The 18,313-nt window shown below is 35.2% G+C and overlaps 3 protein-coding genes across 3 annotated transcripts; 2 read left to right on the top strand and 1 right to left on the bottom strand.

Moving 5' to 3' along the window:
• Nucleotides 1–1,769: 1,769 nt before the first annotated feature.
• Nucleotides 1,770–6,072, bottom strand: LOC105164865 (transmembrane 9 superfamily member 8). The gene is made up of 7 exons (XM_011083670.3): nt 5,830–6,072; nt 4,376–4,540; nt 4,182–4,291; nt 3,971–4,079; nt 3,772–3,884; nt 3,489–3,639; nt 1,770–3,257 (listed from the first exon to the last, which is right to left on the bottom strand). Exons 1-7 carry the CDS (start codon nt 5,959–5,961, stop codon nt 2,100–2,102), a joined length of 1,938 nt encoding a protein of 645 aa, XP_011081972.1. The 5' UTR covers nt 5,962–6,072; the 3' UTR covers nt 1,770–2,099.
• Nucleotides 6,073–9,501: 3,429 nt separating this feature from the next.
• On the top strand, nt 9,502–12,733 carry LOC105164864 (patatin-like protein 1). Its single transcript, XM_011083669.3, has 7 exons — nt 9,502–9,769; nt 10,019–10,200; nt 10,284–10,470; nt 10,986–11,147; nt 11,241–11,543; nt 12,166–12,341; nt 12,426–12,733. Exons 1-7 carry the CDS (start codon nt 9,635–9,637, stop codon nt 12,490–12,492), a joined length of 1,212 nt encoding a protein of 403 aa, XP_011081971.1. The 5' UTR covers nt 9,502–9,634; the 3' UTR covers nt 12,493–12,733.
• A 930-nt stretch (nt 12,734–13,663) lies between these two features.
• LOC105164863 ((S)-N-methylcoclaurine 3'-hydroxylase isozyme 1) lies at nt 13,664–15,508 on the top strand. The gene is made up of 2 exons (XM_011083668.3): nt 13,664–14,658; nt 14,744–15,508. The coding sequence occupies exons 1-2, from the start codon at nt 13,738–13,740 to the stop codon at nt 15,350–15,352; spliced, it is 1,530 nt and encodes a 509-aa protein (XP_011081970.1). The 5' UTR covers nt 13,664–13,737; the 3' UTR covers nt 15,353–15,508.
• The last annotated feature ends 2,805 nt before the right edge of the window (nt 15,509–18,313 follow it).

The following is an 18,313-nucleotide window of genomic DNA, read 5'->3' on the forward strand; positions in this document are numbered from 1 at the left end:
CATATTTGTCTTCTGTTTGTTAATTATTACTATTTTGCAACATCTGGAAAATTCTTATTTAACTCGAGTTTGTTGGTCACTTTCTTCAATTATACACGAATCACACCACGTTGCATATTAATTTAAGTCCGGTCAAGCTCGATTTGAGTGAAAATTTCTCCAGAAGTTTTTACTGTATCAACTTTCATTGATAAAAGTATTTCTGAAGGATAATCTGAACGTACGGCTCCTATATTTCTTTCTAGTAATCTCCATTTTATACGAGCGTGATGAATTGGAACAAAATAAGTTATGTTAATTTGTGCAGATAATTCAAACTGAATAGTGAAGGTTTCGAGACTGGTCGGGATATAATACACGAATATATAATAGTGTTCTGTCTGAACTGATGTTTAAATTGTGTAGCCAATTGGAACAAGCTATAGGGAAATACATTCTGGATTACCCTGAAAGGCGACACCGATTCCGCCTCCAAACTTCGTTCCAAGCACTGATGAAGCCGAACATGAAATTCGACTTCCAATTTCTCATGCTACTCAAGTCAATGGCTATTGACTTAGGTGTAGGGCGTAAACAATATGATCTGGCCTTTGCAAACATTAGCCTTGTCAAGTGCCTTGTTGGAAATAACCGAAATCACATCATGCAAGCATCTCCCGCCATCAAATATAGGGTTCTTGATAATGCATGGGGAAAGAAGCCAATTGCCAAGGGGTTTCTGGATAGGTTAACGTTCTTGGGCTTGTCTTTCTCATCTTCTTCTTCTTCACAATGTCGCCTTCTTCTGCCTGTCTGCCAGCGGCTCCTGCCGAGGTTCATTGAATTTCGTTTTCTGCAGATGCTTCCAGCCCTTCCCGACAGCTATTTTCTTGGGGGCTGCCTTTAGTGCAGATGAGAATAGGGCTTTCTCCAAGATTCTTGAAAGTTAGCCGGAGTCCCGTTGTTGGAGTAGAAACATGATCAGCTTCAACATGTTGCATCGGGTACTGTTTACTCTTTCCTTGCTGATTGCTTGCCCTTCTTCAAGGCTCCATAATCAAGAGGATCATGAACAGCAACCTCTGCACTAGGCTCTTCGTTAAGAGAATTCCCAATTTGTCCTAACGGCTCCACATCGATCCTTTTTCCAGACAACACTTCCGCCACATGATTCAGCCATTTCCATTCATCAATTTCCGACATTTGTTTTGCTCCTCGCTTTCCTTGGTGGTTCAGGAGGGAGCAACGGGATTAAAGGTGGGGAAACGGAATCGAAGATCCAGTTGAGTGAATAGGTTTGATGATATAGATTATAGGATTTGTCAAGAGATTTCAGACGGCTGATGAAGTGATTAGCAAATCACAAGTGTGTATATGTATATATATATATACGACTCCTATGTTTGTTGCGATTACAAGCCCATCAAGTATAAATCTGTAATTCTAAGGTTTCTGGTTTGTTATGATGTGAAAATTATAAGTTTGTAACCATGTCTGCGGACTCCTTATGGAGTTGGGCCCCGAGTTCGTTATTGTAGTTACAAACTTGTATATCTCATTTGTTTCGAGAATTAATTCTATGTTCGAGGGGTTTTGGCGTTGAATGCGTTTGCTATCCTAGCATCAGCTTCATTCTTGCATGCGTATTGCTCTCAGGCAATTAAATAGTGCTCTTATGTCGCGTAGATGAATTGTCACAGAGTACAACAAACTTGATCATATAATTTGATTTAAATTCAGAGAGAAGAAATTGAATCCTTCCCTCGTTATTGTAACATGAAGGCTCTTGCTGAAAGAATTGAAGTAACAGGTCTACATTAGGCAGTAATAAAATTGATCAGCCACTGCCGCAGCTACACTTAGAATTTATCTGATCAAACAAGATTGGCTACTCTTGAGCAATCTACAAGCTCGCAGTCTCCTTGCTACAAAGATAACAAAACCCAAACAAGACTTACAAAAATAAGACCTACCACAATTAACTAGCTAAGCGTACGGACTCATTTTGAAAAAAATTTGCTTGTATGTGTGGTCGCTCCCAAAAATCATACATGGAATTGATATTGAATGAATTCTCTATATCATGCTCTGTGCTTCATCACGAGTGACAAGAACAGCCCTCAATCGATCTTCACAGAAGAATAAATCAGCCTAGTGAAGATGAAGCATGCGTAGAAGCCGATGGTGCCAGTCAACACAAAAAATGCATATGAAGCAATCAACATGTACCCAAAGTACAATGCTCCTGAGACGGGCTTCGTGATGTCAAGCTTAGTGAAGAAGTAGAAGGTGGCATAGAGGAAGAGGTAAAGTGCAGACGATCCAGATGTCAGATACGACCTCCACCACCAGAGGTAATCCTCACTGCATAATTGGAAATAGCATAGCACAACTGTTATCTCAGCGCAGGTGACAAGGAGGATGACAAAAACTATGAAGAGGAACCCGAAAATGTAGTAGAACTGGTTCAACCATATGGAACTCAGAATGAAGAAGAGCTCGATGAAAACAGCTCCAAATGGAAGTATGCCTCCAATCAAGATTGAGAAAATGGGGTTCATGTACCATGGCTGTTCGGGGATCTGCCTGGGTATTTTATTTGTCTTCACAGGATTTTCTGTTGCTGGCTTCCTAAAGCCAACATAACTGCCTACAAAGACGAGGGGAACTGAAATCCCGAACCATAAGAAGACCAAAGCAAACATTGTTCCAAATGGCACTGCCCCTGAAGATTTCTGACCCCAGATAAGAGCATTCAGTACAAAGAAGATGCCAAACACTACAGCTGGGAATAGGAAAGCTGTCCGAAGGGCTATTTTCTTCCATTCCGTTCCTTTGAACATCTTGTAAAGACGGGCAGCAGCATAACCAGCAAAAAGTCCCATGAAAACCCAAAGAAACAACATGGCCGTCATGAGTCCACCTCTATTTGAAGGGGAGAGGAAGCCGAGGACAGCAAACGCCATAGTGACTAGTACCATTCCCAGAAATTGTACACCAGTTCCAACGTAAACACATAGCAAATCGGAGTGGCTGGGGGGCCTGAATACATCTGCATGGACCAATTTCCATCCTGTTTCTTCCTGGGCCTCCTCCTGGGTTTCAAGTTCATTGTACTTTGATATGTCACGATAAAGTGTCCGCAGCATTATCATAGCAACCATTCCAGAGAGGAAGAGAACAATCATAAGAGAATTTACTATGGAGAACCAATGGATTTGATCATCATTCATTAGAAGATATGTGTCCCATCTTGATGCCCACTTCACCTCACTCTCCTGCAATGCGGACCTTGAATCTTTAAGAAAGGACTCTCCACATATCAAATATTAAGTTGGGCAAAAAAAATAAGAATATGATACTTGTTGATCAAAGCCAGAAATCACTTGCAGATGACATGAACAACATCAAAACAAGAAAATCCAGGCTTTAGGCGACCAAACAATTGCTTGACATACAATTAACAATCAAAACTAAATGTGAAAACTAGCAGGTGATCTGGTTTTTACCTGGTATGCAATGTCATAAGTGAATATGACTTCTTGCTTATCTTCAACCTCTTGAGGAGAGTTTGAAGAAACAACTATACTCTTTGCATGGGGATCACATGTTGTTAACCGTGTATTCTCATTCCACTCTCCATCATATTCATGCTTCACACTGAAAACATGAGATGTAGAATAATAAGCTTATTTCCAATTTAGGAACTGAAACATTAACTAAATCAAATAAAATTTCTTATCTTAAAGATTAAATAGAGAACAATATTTCGAGAGGAAAAAAAAACCCCACCTATATGGTGTGACCTCAAAACCTACAATTCTTGCCGAATCAGTTAGCTCATCCTTGTGATACTTGACTGTGAAGCTCAAGTGGTTGTGTAGAAAGTACTTTTCATCCTTGCTCTACATAAGACAAAAACTTGTGAGTAAAGAGATATATTGCACATGAATTATGTATACAAGTTTAGGGCCATAATTAGTTAACTTACACCAGCATATTGCCCTCTCAGCCCAACATGAAAACCCAGCTGGTAGATGGGAGGGCCTTCTTGTTCTGATCTTGGGATAGGAACCACCAGAGGGAGATTATCAAGGATCCTGCAACACAGAGTACCCAAATTATTAAGCAAGAGAGCATTCAGATAAAGTCTCTTAAAAAACTGATCTAAGAAAATGGAATTGTGCGCTGCAATTGTTTACATGTTAACACGGTATTCATCTTCAATTTTGTCTTTGAATTCCTTTGCAGTTTTGGCATCAAGCGTAAGTCGACAAACAACATTGCACAGTTGTGGTTCCCTCATTCTAAACTGCAACATATCCATGCAACAAAACAAGTCAATGACCACGAGAACTTCCAACTGGAATTATATCATGAAAGATGTTACACAGACCACATAAGCAGAATTCTCAATGCGATCACCACGAAGTACTTCTCCAAGATTTTCTCTGCTGTCAACTATTGTGTTTGGGCGACAAAAAGGAAGAGAATAGTATGAGTAAGGAAGCTGAGTCTTTATGGAAGTCAATTTGTTCACTTTCACATTCAGCAGATCTCCCTGCATTATATTTGGAAAATAAATGTTCAGGAAAAGAAGGAAGAAGATAGGTAGAAAGAAAAAGGATCAAGTATAATTTGAAGTCCTGAAATCAACTGCATGTCATCATTTACAAATGGACAGAATACGAAATAAAGAACAAACATATTCAGCTCTTATACTCTCTACTAAAGAAAGAAGGCAGAATTAAGCTAATGTGACACCTTGGCATCTTCTATCTTCCCCATCTTCCATAGTTAATACTTAATGGTGTACTAGTAAAATACAGCTTCAAGTGCCACAGGATAAAGATTCAACGTATCCAGCAGATAAAGTTTCATGTGCTGAAAACTTTATTAGAAACACTAATCCTAACCTATAAAGTTCAATACTAGACAAGAATATCTTGCAAGGAGTACATGCACAGTTCTTTCTCCAATTGGCAGACTGTATACAACCTACAGCACAACCTTTTGCAATGATTAGAATTCAAAACACTGGAATGCACACTATTATCCTCCACAAAGACAATATTCAAGAATGAGAAGCAACCTTGCTCGTCTACAATATACTCTTGTTTTCATCATCATCATGCAAGAACAAAGATGAGACCCAGAAAACAGAGGAGCTCTGACCGAAATGAGTAATTAACTTAACAAATAAGGAATATCCACACAATGAAAACTCGTTCCTAACTTAATATAAACTAAGAATCATCAAGTGAGCTAGGCAAGCTAGTTAACAGATTACAAATTTGATCTTAAAGTTTCCTCCTCTAGGTCTGAATCACACTCCTTTTTTTGTGTGGATTGCCAAATCATAACATCTCGCATTACATTCACAATTTCGTTCTATAGTAACATTTTGCCTCATCTTACGAACTGCTCCTCAGACTAAGCTCGAAAGCATAGCGCATATTGCTTCATAGAACTCAAAATAAAGAATGCGTAAGACAGAGCGACATACGTTATACACCAAAATCTTTTATTTCCTCAAGCAAGGACCAAAACCAACACATTGGATCAATGTCTCCAAATATACCGATTTTATAATCAGGCATTTATTTTCGAAAATAACCACGGCATTTGATGAAATACTGCAGCTAACAAATACCCATTCCGAATCACTCATCCATCAGAGAAACATAAAGAAAGATCTGATCTTCGAACAGAAACCAGATCACGCAAAAATCCAAGCGAACTCCTATTTAACGAGAGATCAAAGACATACCACGTGGAGAAGAAACCCAATCAGACAAATGCAAACAGATAAAAACAACACCTAGATTTCCAAAAAAAAAAAAATCAAACCTTTTGGAAGTCTTCGGGGGCAACACCGGGGAGATAAAAGCTGAGTACATTATGAGAAAAAAGCAAAATGCAAATGGTTGCGAAGAAGAAAACTGTACGAATTGCATGAGATCCACCAGCAGCTCTTGCCATGATGAAATCGAAGCAGAAAGGATAACCTTCCAGATCCAGACGGAGAGAGAGAGAGAGAGAGAGGGAAGGAGGAGAGTTGAATGAAGGATTGGTTGTTGTGTGTATTTTAAGCTTGTCGGTTCCTTTAAGCAGTTCCACTCTCACTTCTATTTTCTAATATTCCTTTATCTAATTTATTTATTTACATTAAATCTTATTTATATATTCAACATTATTTTTATCTGATTTTCTCATATACCCTTTAATTTTAATACAATACAATGTTATTCATTCTTGAAAATACTTCCTCATTTTTATTACCAGCCAATTCGATTTTCTATTTCAAAAAATTTACTAAATATTTAATGCCATTAAATGTATATATCGTGTAATAAAAAAAATCTCGTCCTTTATTTTATTTAATAGAAATTTAATATATTTATCATGTGTATATATTAAATAACATAAAAAATTAATAATATTTAAAATAAAAACTTCAATTATCAAAATTTTAAAATTTTAAATTGAAATCAGTTTCGACGAGGGTATTTATTTATTTATTGATAAATGATTATGATATAAATCATTATTAATTGTTAATTTATATAGTTTGGAACAAAGAATAAGATAGTAAAAATGTATTTTCAAGTATTGAATTATTATAGTTTACTAAAAATGGAAAGATACTACATTGTCAACATGATTGTGTGCATAGTTTTCATACCTAAATTAGTCTTACTTATAAAAACATAGTAGTGAGTGTCGGTGGATTCGCTATTTATTGTTCTCTCTCTCTCTCTCTCTCTCTCTGGAAGATGGTTTGTTGGGCTGTAGTGCGACCCATTTTCGAATTGACTATGGGCTTCCTTTTCCTAACCCAGCCCAGTTATTTGGGCCTTGAATAAAGAAACCCGTACTAGATAATGAGCCACAACAATACACAAATCCACCAGACAAATATTAATAGTTTTCTAAATATTGTTTTGTTTCACTATGATAATTTCGTGTTGAATTAATATTTTTATTATTATTATTATTAATGTTCTCTAAAATTATTGGGCCAAGTCCATTTTTTTGGTTAGTTAGCTAACTCTGCAGCTTTCAAACGGTGTATCTCATGCCGCAACCACTTTTGGACTTTACTCCCAATCGACCAATAAATAGAGATCATTATGGCACCATAAAGAGGACAGGTATCATTGACTCCCACTCAGTCTTTTTCCTCAATTTTCAGCAAGCTTCTTATGTATTTTTTGCATTCCACACGACTATTGTCACTAATTATACCCATATTTTCATCGTATCGGGTTGATCATTACACTATTATTCTTACGTTATTTCAAAATTTTCGATTATTCTTTCAATAAATTCATTATTAATTTAAGCATCAACATGCTAATCTTATTTTACAGATTAGTCCCCCTACATCTTAAAAATTCTCTCAATAAAAATAGCAGAAGTTGAAGATTGAATGTGATTAGTAGGAATTTGAATGAGATGACATAATGACCCATTCTCTTGCATGACCAAAGACAAGGTGGCTTTGAAGGATTACCATAAAATACAAGTTTTCATCATTTTGAGCCCATCCATCCTTTTAAATAACTACAATATCCTTTGCTTGTCCTAATTAATTTCCCTCGCCTTTTAATATTTTGGTGATGGAATGACTTGCAAGACAGAGGACAGTTTTGCTAATTGCGAACGGCGTCGTGCACTATATTATATAGACACCAAGATTGAAGCAATTGTTTATTATTAGTGGGTCAACTCTTAACTGCACACCTGTTGATGGATATGATGGCCAAGAAATGTTAGACTAAGATTGAGATTTGTATATAATCCTGACGCCTACGCACTTAATTAGCTCATTCGGAATGAAGTAAGCGTGTCTTTCTCTAACTTTTATATGATACAAAGTTAATTTTATATATTACGTGACATGTTTTTTTAACTAAGAGTTCCTAAAAATATGTCCGAAAATAAGGTTAGATTAGCTGATTCCGATATTTGTATGGATATTCATGATGTAATTTGACTTGACTTGTATTTTATTTTGGTAGCAAATGCCGTAGCAAACAAATATAACCGTACGGTATGATGACTTAAAATATATAATTGGCAAGATTGAGGTCCTATAAATAAATTAAAGGTTATGGGCTCGTGTTCCATCAAATGTATGAGTATTTATATTATTTAATTTAAATTTATTATAATATGTGTCTGTATCACCTAATGTGAATTTATTGTAATATCAATTTATATCGTATTATGAGATTAGTCATAGAATTGACGTATTTGTCAAATTATGGAAACTGATGTAGTTGGCTTGTAATTGTTCACGAGTCTGCATCCGTGGCTGCATCTTTTAAAAATTGTGTTTGCATAGGAAAATAAACAAAGGGAAAACAGTACGTGTAATATACATATAACTCAAAGAGAAAACCCTTTTCTGGGTTTTCGAAGAGACTGAGTAATTTAATTATTAACAACCAATTAAGGAAAAAATAGAACAATCATCCTACAAGTAAAATAATGCTTCTCAACACAGCACATCATCTCTGCCAACGAGGCCTAATTCGATTGACGAAATTGAGGCTCCATAATTTTAGAAGTCATGGATTCGAGCACATCATGTCTGCCAACGAGGTCTAACTCGATTGACAAAATTGAGGTTCCATGATTTTAGAAGTCATGGGTTCGATTTGAAGAATACAATTGAGCACTATAATTAAAAAAAATTAGCATATTTAGTCCGAATCTCACCAAAAAATACTAAATTGGCCGGATATTATGACATGCCTTGCACGTGAACTAGTCAATTTGGAGCTTTTACCACTTTGCTTGCGTGGTATGAGGAACATAAGAAAAAATTGCAATCTTGATCCTATAATTATAGGGGGTGACACATTTAGTCCAAATCTCAATGTGAAAAACTAAATTGACGGGATATTATCACATATTTTAGACGTGACCTAATCAATTTGGAGTCTTTTAATTGTTTTCAGCCACTTTTATTGGTGTGGCATGAAGAACATAAGAGAAATATACAATTTTTGTGCTACAACTATAACGGGCAATACATTTAGTACAAATATCAAATGAGAAAAATGCTTCATAAAAAAAAAAAAAAAAGCCAAAAAATTAAAATGTTTCAAATTAAATAAATCACTTGTTAAGAATGTGATAATTTTCAATGAAATTAACATTTTTGGGCAACATCTAAACTAAAAGTGCCAAATTTTCTTTTTGTTTTTTGTAAGTGCAATTGGAGACGGCCAAAAGCGTCAACCTTCATTAATTATATAGAGCTGGATAATGGTGGTTTATATTGGCGTCTGCTAAAGAACTAAAGAGCTGGACAATGCTGATTTAAGTCATATATTTGTGTATGTCAAGTCAATGAACAGAGGGATAACTGTAATTACTCAAGAACACTAATTACAACCTTAAGCAAATACAACTTAAAACAAACTCTTAACACGTTGCCTGTTCAAACTTCAAACCCTCTATTTAATTAAACAATCTTCTTCAATTGCGTGGTAAGCATGAATTATTTGTAAGAAGCTTTCCAACTTAACCATAGCAGCCATAATTCCCCTTTAAATACTTCGTTTCATCTTCCCGGCACACATACATCGCATTATCCAACAAAATTAAGACACTAACATTCCTCCTTAATCATCCCAAATTAATGGCATCCTCATCCTTTTACAAAATCGGACCTCCGGTTAATGGCAACCTAATCACTATTCTGAGCATTGATGGAGGTGGCATCCGGGGCATCATCCCTGCCAAGATTCTTGAATCCCTCGAATCTGAACTCCAGGTATCGGCGTGTATGTTAAATTAGTGTGGCGCGGCATATATATATATATATATATATATATATATATCTCGTTTTCTACTTCACATATATGAAGTTTCTATTAACTTACATAAAGTCCATGCGCTGAACATGAGATGATAGAAGATTCGAACTGCATTAGTTATATAGGATTGTAAGATTAAGTTGTTCGATTTATAACAGTTGAAACGTATTAACGACAACCTTAATTTGTGGAATGAATGTGATCAGAAATTGGACGGGCAAGATGCTCGGATTGCGGATTACTTCGACGTTATTGCAGGAACAAGCACGGGAGGGCTGGTGACTGCCATGTTGACGGCTCCTGATGCTAATAATCGGCCACTGTATGCTGCTAAAGACATTGCTGCATTTTACGTAAAGCATGGCCCTAAGATTTTCCCACACAAAGGGTAATTTGTTAAGTAAACTGATGTGGTTTTGTTGATCAAGTGATTCTTGCATATCAATGTGGGTTTTTGGATGTTTGGTGCAGGGGTGTGATTGGATCACTTGAAAGCATGGTTGTCCAATTAGGAAGACCCAAGTACAAAGGCAAATACCTGCACAAATTAATAAGGGACAATTTAGGACAAACTCGGTTGCATGATACCTTAACCAACGTTGTCATTCCTACATTTGACATCAGGAATTTGCAGCCTACTGTCTTCTCTTCTTATGAGGTCTCTCTCCCTCTCTCTCTTAACGCGCTGTGTGTGTGTGTGTTTGCAAAGTGAGGGGATGGGTGAGGGTGGTTGGGTACACAATTATCATGTTTGATTTGTACAAGCATGTTGTTGGTGGATTGCCAATTTTCGGGGTTTTGTTATCTTCTCAAGATTAATAAATTGATATAAAGTTAGATAATGCTACAAATCATATCAAACTCAAATTTATAATTTCGAATTTGTTTATGGAAAATCAATCTTAAATAAGATATATATCTTCATGTTTGGTGGCTCTTGAATTATTTCAAACTTATTCATCGAACTTCAAACTTAATTTTTAGACTAAGACGTTATGAATGCTATAATTCCTCTATTAGTCTCGAAAATTCTAATACAAAATCTTATTGAATTTAAACCAATAGCATAATGAGTGAATTAAAGTTGAGAGAGATTGCCCAATTGAATTACAATTATAACGAATATATATATATATATACTAAATTTGTTTTATGATCATTTTGTAAATGCAGATGAAGAATATGCCCTATTTGGACGCCCTGTTATCAGACATATGCATCGGCACGTCCGCCGCGCCAACCTTTTTCCCAGCCCATCATTTCACAAACCCGGACGCCTCCGGCAAGTCTTGGGATTTCAATCTCATTGACGGGGGCGTAGCTGCTAATAACCCGGTATCAACATACATTCAATTGATCAGAATTTCTTCAATTTGTCCGCCCATAATTGAATTTGATTAAATTGAGCTGGAATTGGAATTTCTGCAGACTTTGGTTGCAATAAGTGAAGTAACCAAACAAGTGTTGAGAAACGACCCGGATTTCTTCCCCATTCAACCAATGGACTACAACAGGCTGCTGGTCATCTCACTGGGCACAGGATCTGCAAAACAAGAACGCAAATACACAGCAGAAATGGCAGCAAAATGGGGCCTGTTTGGATGGTTGATTCAAGGAAACAATACCCCTATACTAGATGTCTTCAATCAAGCTAGTAAAGACATGGTCGACTATTTCTTATGCGTGATTTTCCAATCTCTTCATTCTGAAGATAATTACCTTCGTATTCAAGTAAGGCCAACCAATTATATATATAACAATTCTTGCAACTTTTCTCTTTTCATTTCAAACTATATATCTAACTCATATTCAATATACATTTACACAAATTATTCTCAAAGAGTTGCATAGTTTTAACAAATATATAATATTTAATGTTTGTCCGATGAAATAGAAAAGTTCGTTTAGCTCAGATTTGAATATGTATAGAATGAATGATCCAAATATATTTAAAAAAGCCTGAATTCTTTAATAACTTGCACGACCAAAAACAGTAAGAATTACATTGAAAAAACTATAAAATTATATGCCTTTGATATTTAAGTTAATAAGATTATGGAGGAGATATAATTAATAAAGATCGTAATAAAGTAGTAGGTAGTCAAAGTTGTATCGGGAGTACGAAAGGCAAATAATTATAAATTTTATAAGTTGTACGAATTATAGATTCAGAAATAATGGAATGGTTATTAAATTGAATCGAGCATGGTCCAAAACAACCCGAATAAAGAAAACGCAAATCTTGACCCATTTTGCGATTTAGAAAAGAGCTGGGGGCAAATTATACGACCTAGAAATAACCCAGACATTAATATTATTAAATATAATTATTGTTTTCTTGATTTGATGACAGGATGACTCATTGACTGGGGCGAACGCCTCCGTGGATGTCACGACGAAGCAGAATCTAAGCGAGCTGGCGAAAATTGGAGAGAATTTGTTGAAGGGTCCAATATCCAGGGTTAATCTTCTAACAGGAAATTCTGAGCCTATTCCCAATGGTGGCACCAACGAGGATGCTTTGAAAAAGTAATTACTACTGATTAATTCATTTATTACATTAATTAATAATCTAGTATTAATTTGCTAATCTCATGGATCTGCTGTACGTAGGTTTGCAAAATTACTGTCTGATGAACGGAAGCTCCGACGCTCAAAATCGCAGCAGCAGAACAACTAGCTAGTGAAGCTATACATGTATAATATAATTCATTAAATTTATTCATTCTTGGTTGACTTTCAGAGAATAATTAATTCCTCCTGATTGAGGGATTGTTTGTTTTAATTATCTTCAGCTAGTTGTTTCTCTGTATTTGCATATGATTATTCTTTTGTAATATAGATCATGATAATTAATTGTTCTATAGAAACTAATCATTTCATTTAAATTATATATAGGTGTATTATAAACTGATATGTTTATCCCGAAATAAATATTCTATTTGTTATAATACGCGAGGTCAAATTTTTAATTTTATTTTTTTTAAATATAATTTTGATATTATTAAGCTTCAGTTGACATGGAGAGAAATATATTTTCTCTTTAAGAGAGACTTTTTCTGTATAACGTGGAATCATTAAATATATTCAAATAAATTATTAAATTAGTATATTAATAATTCAAATAAACAAATGTATTCAAACAAGATAAAAAAATAAATAAACCACTGTAGAAGCAGTCTTAGGAGTGAACTAAATATATTTAATCTTTCAATTTCTTTACGTTGAAGAAAAGTGAAAAGTGGCCAATGAAATTAACGTAGTTCGATTATTATTTTATTATTAAAGTTGAAATTTCAAGTTTATAAAATAAACTCAATATATAGTATTTGTCCAGTTTAGTACAAAGTGTGGGTACCTATAAATTTTCTGAAATCCATGGACAAGTACTTAGTCTTATACCGGTGATGTTTTCAAAATTAACCAGCAATTAATATTGTAAATGATTTGTTCTGAAAATAAATACGTGAAAGTCTACTTTTTTTTATTGGTAAAATTATATTTTTAATCTTATAAGATATAATATTTAATATTTTTAGTTCTTTATCTTATGAAATGTGTAAAATGATGTCAAAACTAAAAAATTTGAACATGTTTAATCATATAGTTTTGTTAATTCTATAATCATCTTAAAAATTTATAAAATATTAAGTTAAATATTGAGTTTCTTTAATTTAAAAAACTCAAACTAAAAATCATTTAGCAATTTCTATCGATCAGAATTAACAGTTCTGAAAATGGTATAGTAATTTATGTAGAGCAGCGAGCGTCCGGGTTCCACGACAGGCCCAACTCTGTTCACCCTGTCGAGGCCGATTACACGTGTAGAATAAATACTGACACAACAGCATGTAGGAGCACTTTGCTCCTACAGAAAGAAATAGATATCATGTAAATTTTGCACGCAGGCAGAACAAATATCTCAATGGATCTCAACTCTTCCTTTGTACAATTCAGTCTCTTTTCCTTTCCCTTCTTCCTTCTGTTCCTGCTGCTCCCACTCTCCATTCATCTCCTACTCCGAATTAAATCATCTCCCTCACAAGTCAAAGCCCGAAACCTCCCACCAGGCCCGCGGCGATGGCCCGTCATCGGTAACATACCCCTTTTCATCTGGAAGAACCCTCATGTCATAGTTTCGAACTTAGCCAGGATTCATGGCCCTTTGATGTCATTAAGGTTGGGAACTCAAGTGATAATCCTGGGCTCCTCCCCTGATGCAGCAAAGGAAATTCTCAAAACCCACGATCGCGACCTGTCGGGCCGGTGCGCTCCGAAAGCAACTCCGATCAAAGAGTCTGATCTCAAGAAATTTTCCCTTCTCTGGGCAACTGACTGTAGCCCCAAGTGGAAATCCATAAGGGTTTTGTGGAAGGGTGAGCTGTTCTCGAACAAGGCTCTGGAGGCTCAGGCCTGTCTGAGGGAGAAAAAGGTTGCGGAAATGGTGGAATATTTGGGGAGGAAGGAAGGAGAAGTTGTGAAAATTGGCGAAGTTGTGTTTGCTGCAGTTTACAACACTTTGGGCAACCTTTGTTTCTCTAGGGATCTGATTGGATTGGGGGACGAGAAGATGGCGAGGGATTGGAAAGAAGTTTTTTGGAGATTCATGGAGTGTGCTACTACTCCGCTGATTGCTGATTTCTTTCCTGTTCTTGACGGGCTCGGGCTCGATTTCCAGGGAAAGAAAAAACAGGCTGCAAAATGTATGAAGAAAATGTTTGGTGTGTGGCAAGAGTTGATCAGGCAGAGAAGGGAATCTGCAGATGACAGCAAGAAACACGGGGATTTCCTGGATTTTATGCTGGAAAATGGGTTTTTGGATATCCAAATACTCTTCATGCTTCTGGTATGTATATTTATGCAAGAATTAAACTGATTTATTACATCAATATTAACCGCAAACGATAATTACTGTCTCGTCTTGGTTGCAGGAAATACTTCCAGCCGGGGCAGGAACCTTAGTTGCAACAATCGAGTGGGCCATGGCTGAGCTGATCAAGAATAAAGAAGCCATGATCAAACTTGAGGAAGAGCTTCAAACTCACAAAATCGTTGACTCTAATTCTATCAGAGAATCCCATATTTCTCAACTCCCATACCTAAACGCCTGCGTCAAAGAAACTCTAAGACTGCACCCTCCTATAGCATTCTTGCCTCATTCTGCCCAATCCACATGTGAAGTCATGAGTTACACGGTCCCCGAAAACTCCCTGGTGTTTGTGAATCTTTGGGCTATAGGGCACGACCCGACGGTTTGGGAAGATCCGTTTTCCTTCAGACCCGAAAGATTCTTGAACTCGAATTTAGATTACAAAGGGCAGGATTTCGAGTTGTTGCCGTTTGGTGCTGGAAGGAGAATGTGCCCTGGTTTGCCCTTCGCTAACAAGAAAGTTCACTTGATTTTGGCTGTTTTGGTTGGTTGCTTTGATTGGTCGCTTCCAGACAATCGCGATCCGTCAGATTTGGACATGAATGAGAAATATGCAGTCCCGTTGCAGAAGGAAAAGTCGTTGCTGCTGATTCCCCATCGGAAGTCCTGAACTTCTCCACCTCCTCGTACCAACATTGAAGAACACAGTACATCAATGTCAGCGTGCATTTGTGTACGATGGTTCCGTATCTCCAGCTGTTGGAGGCTTTGTTTTATTTCAGACTGTATTTGGGTTAATGGATTAAAGTCGGGCATTTTAATTAAATTCATAATAATAAATTATTTAGAGTACTTTAAATAAAAATAATTTCAAATATTTTATCCTTCTTTAGAACTATATACTTTATAAAATATTGATAAACTTTAAATTATTTAATATGAAAAGGATTCAAATTGATCCTTCCAAACGCAAGATTATTGAATTAAAAGCAAAGAAAGTCAATCTTTTCGTATTGCGGGAAATGTAAGCATGATAGATATATATATATATTTAATTACATAGGAAATGAAATAATATAAGGTGGGTTTGTATTTAATTTGTGTATGAATATTTTGTGTGATTAGAAAAAGTTTCCGTAGCAGAAAATCCGTGCAATACTACGCAGCACTTAATTAATGTTGCATTATATATGCATTAAAATAAATAAGAAAAATTGGAGAAAAATACAGAGTCTTTACAATTTATTATATGATTGGTTGGATTCAATTTTACCTGATTTAAATAAAAAAAAAAGTTTCGTCACATAACGTTTTTATAAGCTATTCATCTTTTTTAGGGTATATTACAATAAATTATTTTAAAATCTATTTTAACTACAAATACTTCATGTAGTTGTGGTATTCATAATTTTGCAAATAATGAGAAGGTATTTATAATTATGAAGAAGAATACTGAATTTAAACATGTGAACTCCGATCATACAAATCTTCTCTTTTAACAATACTGAATTTGAATTCTAAATATTTGACAAAATAAATTTTTTTATGAAAGATTAGTGCTCTCAACCTCACCATATTGTAATTTTATATGACAAATAATTATTGGTCTAATACAAATTTATTTCTTTTTTCTTTTTTATCTCTCTAGAAGATATTATTTCGATGATTCCAACCAGTTTGAGAGGAAAGGGCCTTGGGCAGCCCAGAGTCATCCTTGGGCCTGGCTCACAAAAGTAGGGGCAGCACAAACCCAAAATTCGTATCATAAACCCATCATGATGTACAGTTGGTCGGTCAGTCAAAATGACAAAATAGAAAATAATGAAAATAAAAAAACTGGGCCCTGAGTTTGATTCTTACAAGCTTCTTGCATCTGTAAAGCATGCCTACGGACAGCTATATTTTGCTGTAAAAGTTATTGCAATAAATACTAACATCATTAATTAATCAAATTAATTACATCTTAAACAAATAAAAAAGTTTACTTTAACATATCCAAATTTAAATGTAGCCTTTCAATTACCTTATACAAACAAACTACATTAATTACAACTGTTTTCATATGCACCACATTTCTAGTCTTGCAAGAATTACCAAGATTATCATTTTCATAGAACCACAATGTTTCGTACTAAAAGTTTTTAGTGTTTGTTGTATTGAAAATCAGGAACAATATTTTTTTATTTGAGTAATTGCTATCCTAAAAGGTGAAATGCGTCTGGATTGTTTCAATTATGAACTTGTGGAATGCACCATCGTTAGAACCACACTTGAAAAGCCTAATTACATATAACTCTCTGATATTTAAGTATGTAAGTCCTACAAATATTAGGATAGTAAAAATTGTAGGTATTAGAAAACTATAAACACACATTATGTGGAAGAGAGAGAGAGAGTGAGTGGGGTAGCATAAGTATATTACAAAGAAATTGAGGTTATGGGGAACAATGGAATATGGGGCGTTTGTTGTACGTAGGTAGTAGGTGGAGATGATGTTCAGTGTTGACGCTTTATCAACATAAAACCTGGAGAGGATCTTACGCCTGTAACCCAAATTCATAACACCCAAACTCCACCCCCATAATCTCTTTTTTTAATCAATAATTTAAATTAAATTGTAAAGAAAAAAAAAAAAAGGAAAAGGGTCCCACACATTGAAAAGAGGGAAGAGCATATGGTAGCATCATCAAATTGTGGGACCCAAGATCTGTATCATCATTAATCTATGATGGTTCATCCCCACGCCTATTTTCACACAATTATTGCCTCCTCACTGCTTCTTCCCTTTCTCTTTTTTTCTTTATGTAATGGGGAATCATTGCCTATGCACAGCGCACACGGGTTATCTGGTTTAGATGGGACGTTCTTATTATTAGATTATCCTAATTCAAACAAATTTACAATTATTATCATTAATTAATATTTCCTATTCTGAATCTTAGTCTCAATAATTAATGATTGTTGTGTGTTGAGATATTCAGTAGGAATAGGATTGGGATTTATATAATAGAGAGATTTAATTAGGTTTTGTAGCACCCTAATTCCACGCATGAATGTTAAAATATCACTATATATTATGGGTTAGTCCTCAAAGTTTTGAAAATATTAATAATGTCGGGTATATTTTATGAAGGTTGCATACGATCTTTCAGAGTACTTACAATTTTCAGACAAGATTTGAATTCGTTTTATTAATTCAAGATCCTTATAATTCGGTTCTACTATATCCTAAACCCTGATGTATATATACTCAGAGTAACTATTGGATCAATTAGATATTTGTGGTTCACGTGAATTGTATAACTAAGAGTCTGTGTCCAAATAGTTGTTGCCCTTTATGCAACATCCACAATTTTTCCTACGCTAATACTCTTACGAGTTTTATTATCACTTCTCTTACAACCAACCGACTTAAATATGAATGATTACAATTGAGGGCTTCCCAGTATGATTTTGACGGGATCTTTGTAGGCTTATAGCTGAGAGATTCAAATCACATTTCACTTTATGAGATTAGTAATTAAAAATACATTGTCTTGAATTTTCAGCACAGTAATTACTATATATAAATCGACGATGGAGAGACATTCAGGTTATTTATTTCAAATTGAGGATTCATTTTATATGTATA

The sequence above is a fragment of the Sesamum indicum genome, linkage group LG6 (assembly GCF_026168435.1).
Source record: "Sesamum indicum cultivar Baizhima isolate 11 linkage group LG6, ASM2616843v1, whole genome shotgun sequence".
Classification (NCBI taxonomy): Eukaryota; Viridiplantae; Streptophyta; class Magnoliopsida; order Lamiales; family Pedaliaceae; genus Sesamum; species Sesamum indicum.

Coding starts and splice junctions, on each gene's coding strand:
- LOC105164865 (XM_011083670.3), bottom strand. CDS start 5,961: ATGGCAAGAGCTGCTGGTGGATCTCATGCAATTCGTACAGTTTTCTTC. Junction 3,885..3,970: donor TGAGAGGGCAATATGCTGGT/GTAAGTTAACTA, acceptor TGTCTTATGTAG/AGCAAGGATGAAAAGTACTT. Junction 3,640..3,771: donor TTTGAGGTCACACCATATAG/GTGGGGTTTTTT, acceptor TCATGTTTTCAG/TGTGAAGCATGAATATGATG.
- LOC105164864 (XM_011083669.3), top strand. CDS start 9,635: ATGGCATCCTCATCCTTTTACAAAATCGGACCTCCGGTTAATGGCAAC. Junction 10,201..10,283: donor AAGATTTTCCCACACAAAGG/GTAATTTGTTAA, acceptor TGTTTGGTGCAG/GGGTGTGATTGGATCACTTG. Junction 12,342..12,425: donor AACGAGGATGCTTTGAAAAA/GTAATTACTACT, acceptor TGCTGTACGTAG/GTTTGCAAAATTACTGTCTG.
- LOC105164863 (XM_011083668.3), top strand. CDS start 13,738: ATGGATCTCAACTCTTCCTTTGTACAATTCAGTCTCTTTTCCTTTCCC. Junction 14,659..14,743: donor AAATACTCTTCATGCTTCTG/GTATGTATATTT, acceptor TCTTGGTTGCAG/GAAATACTTCCAGCCGGGGC.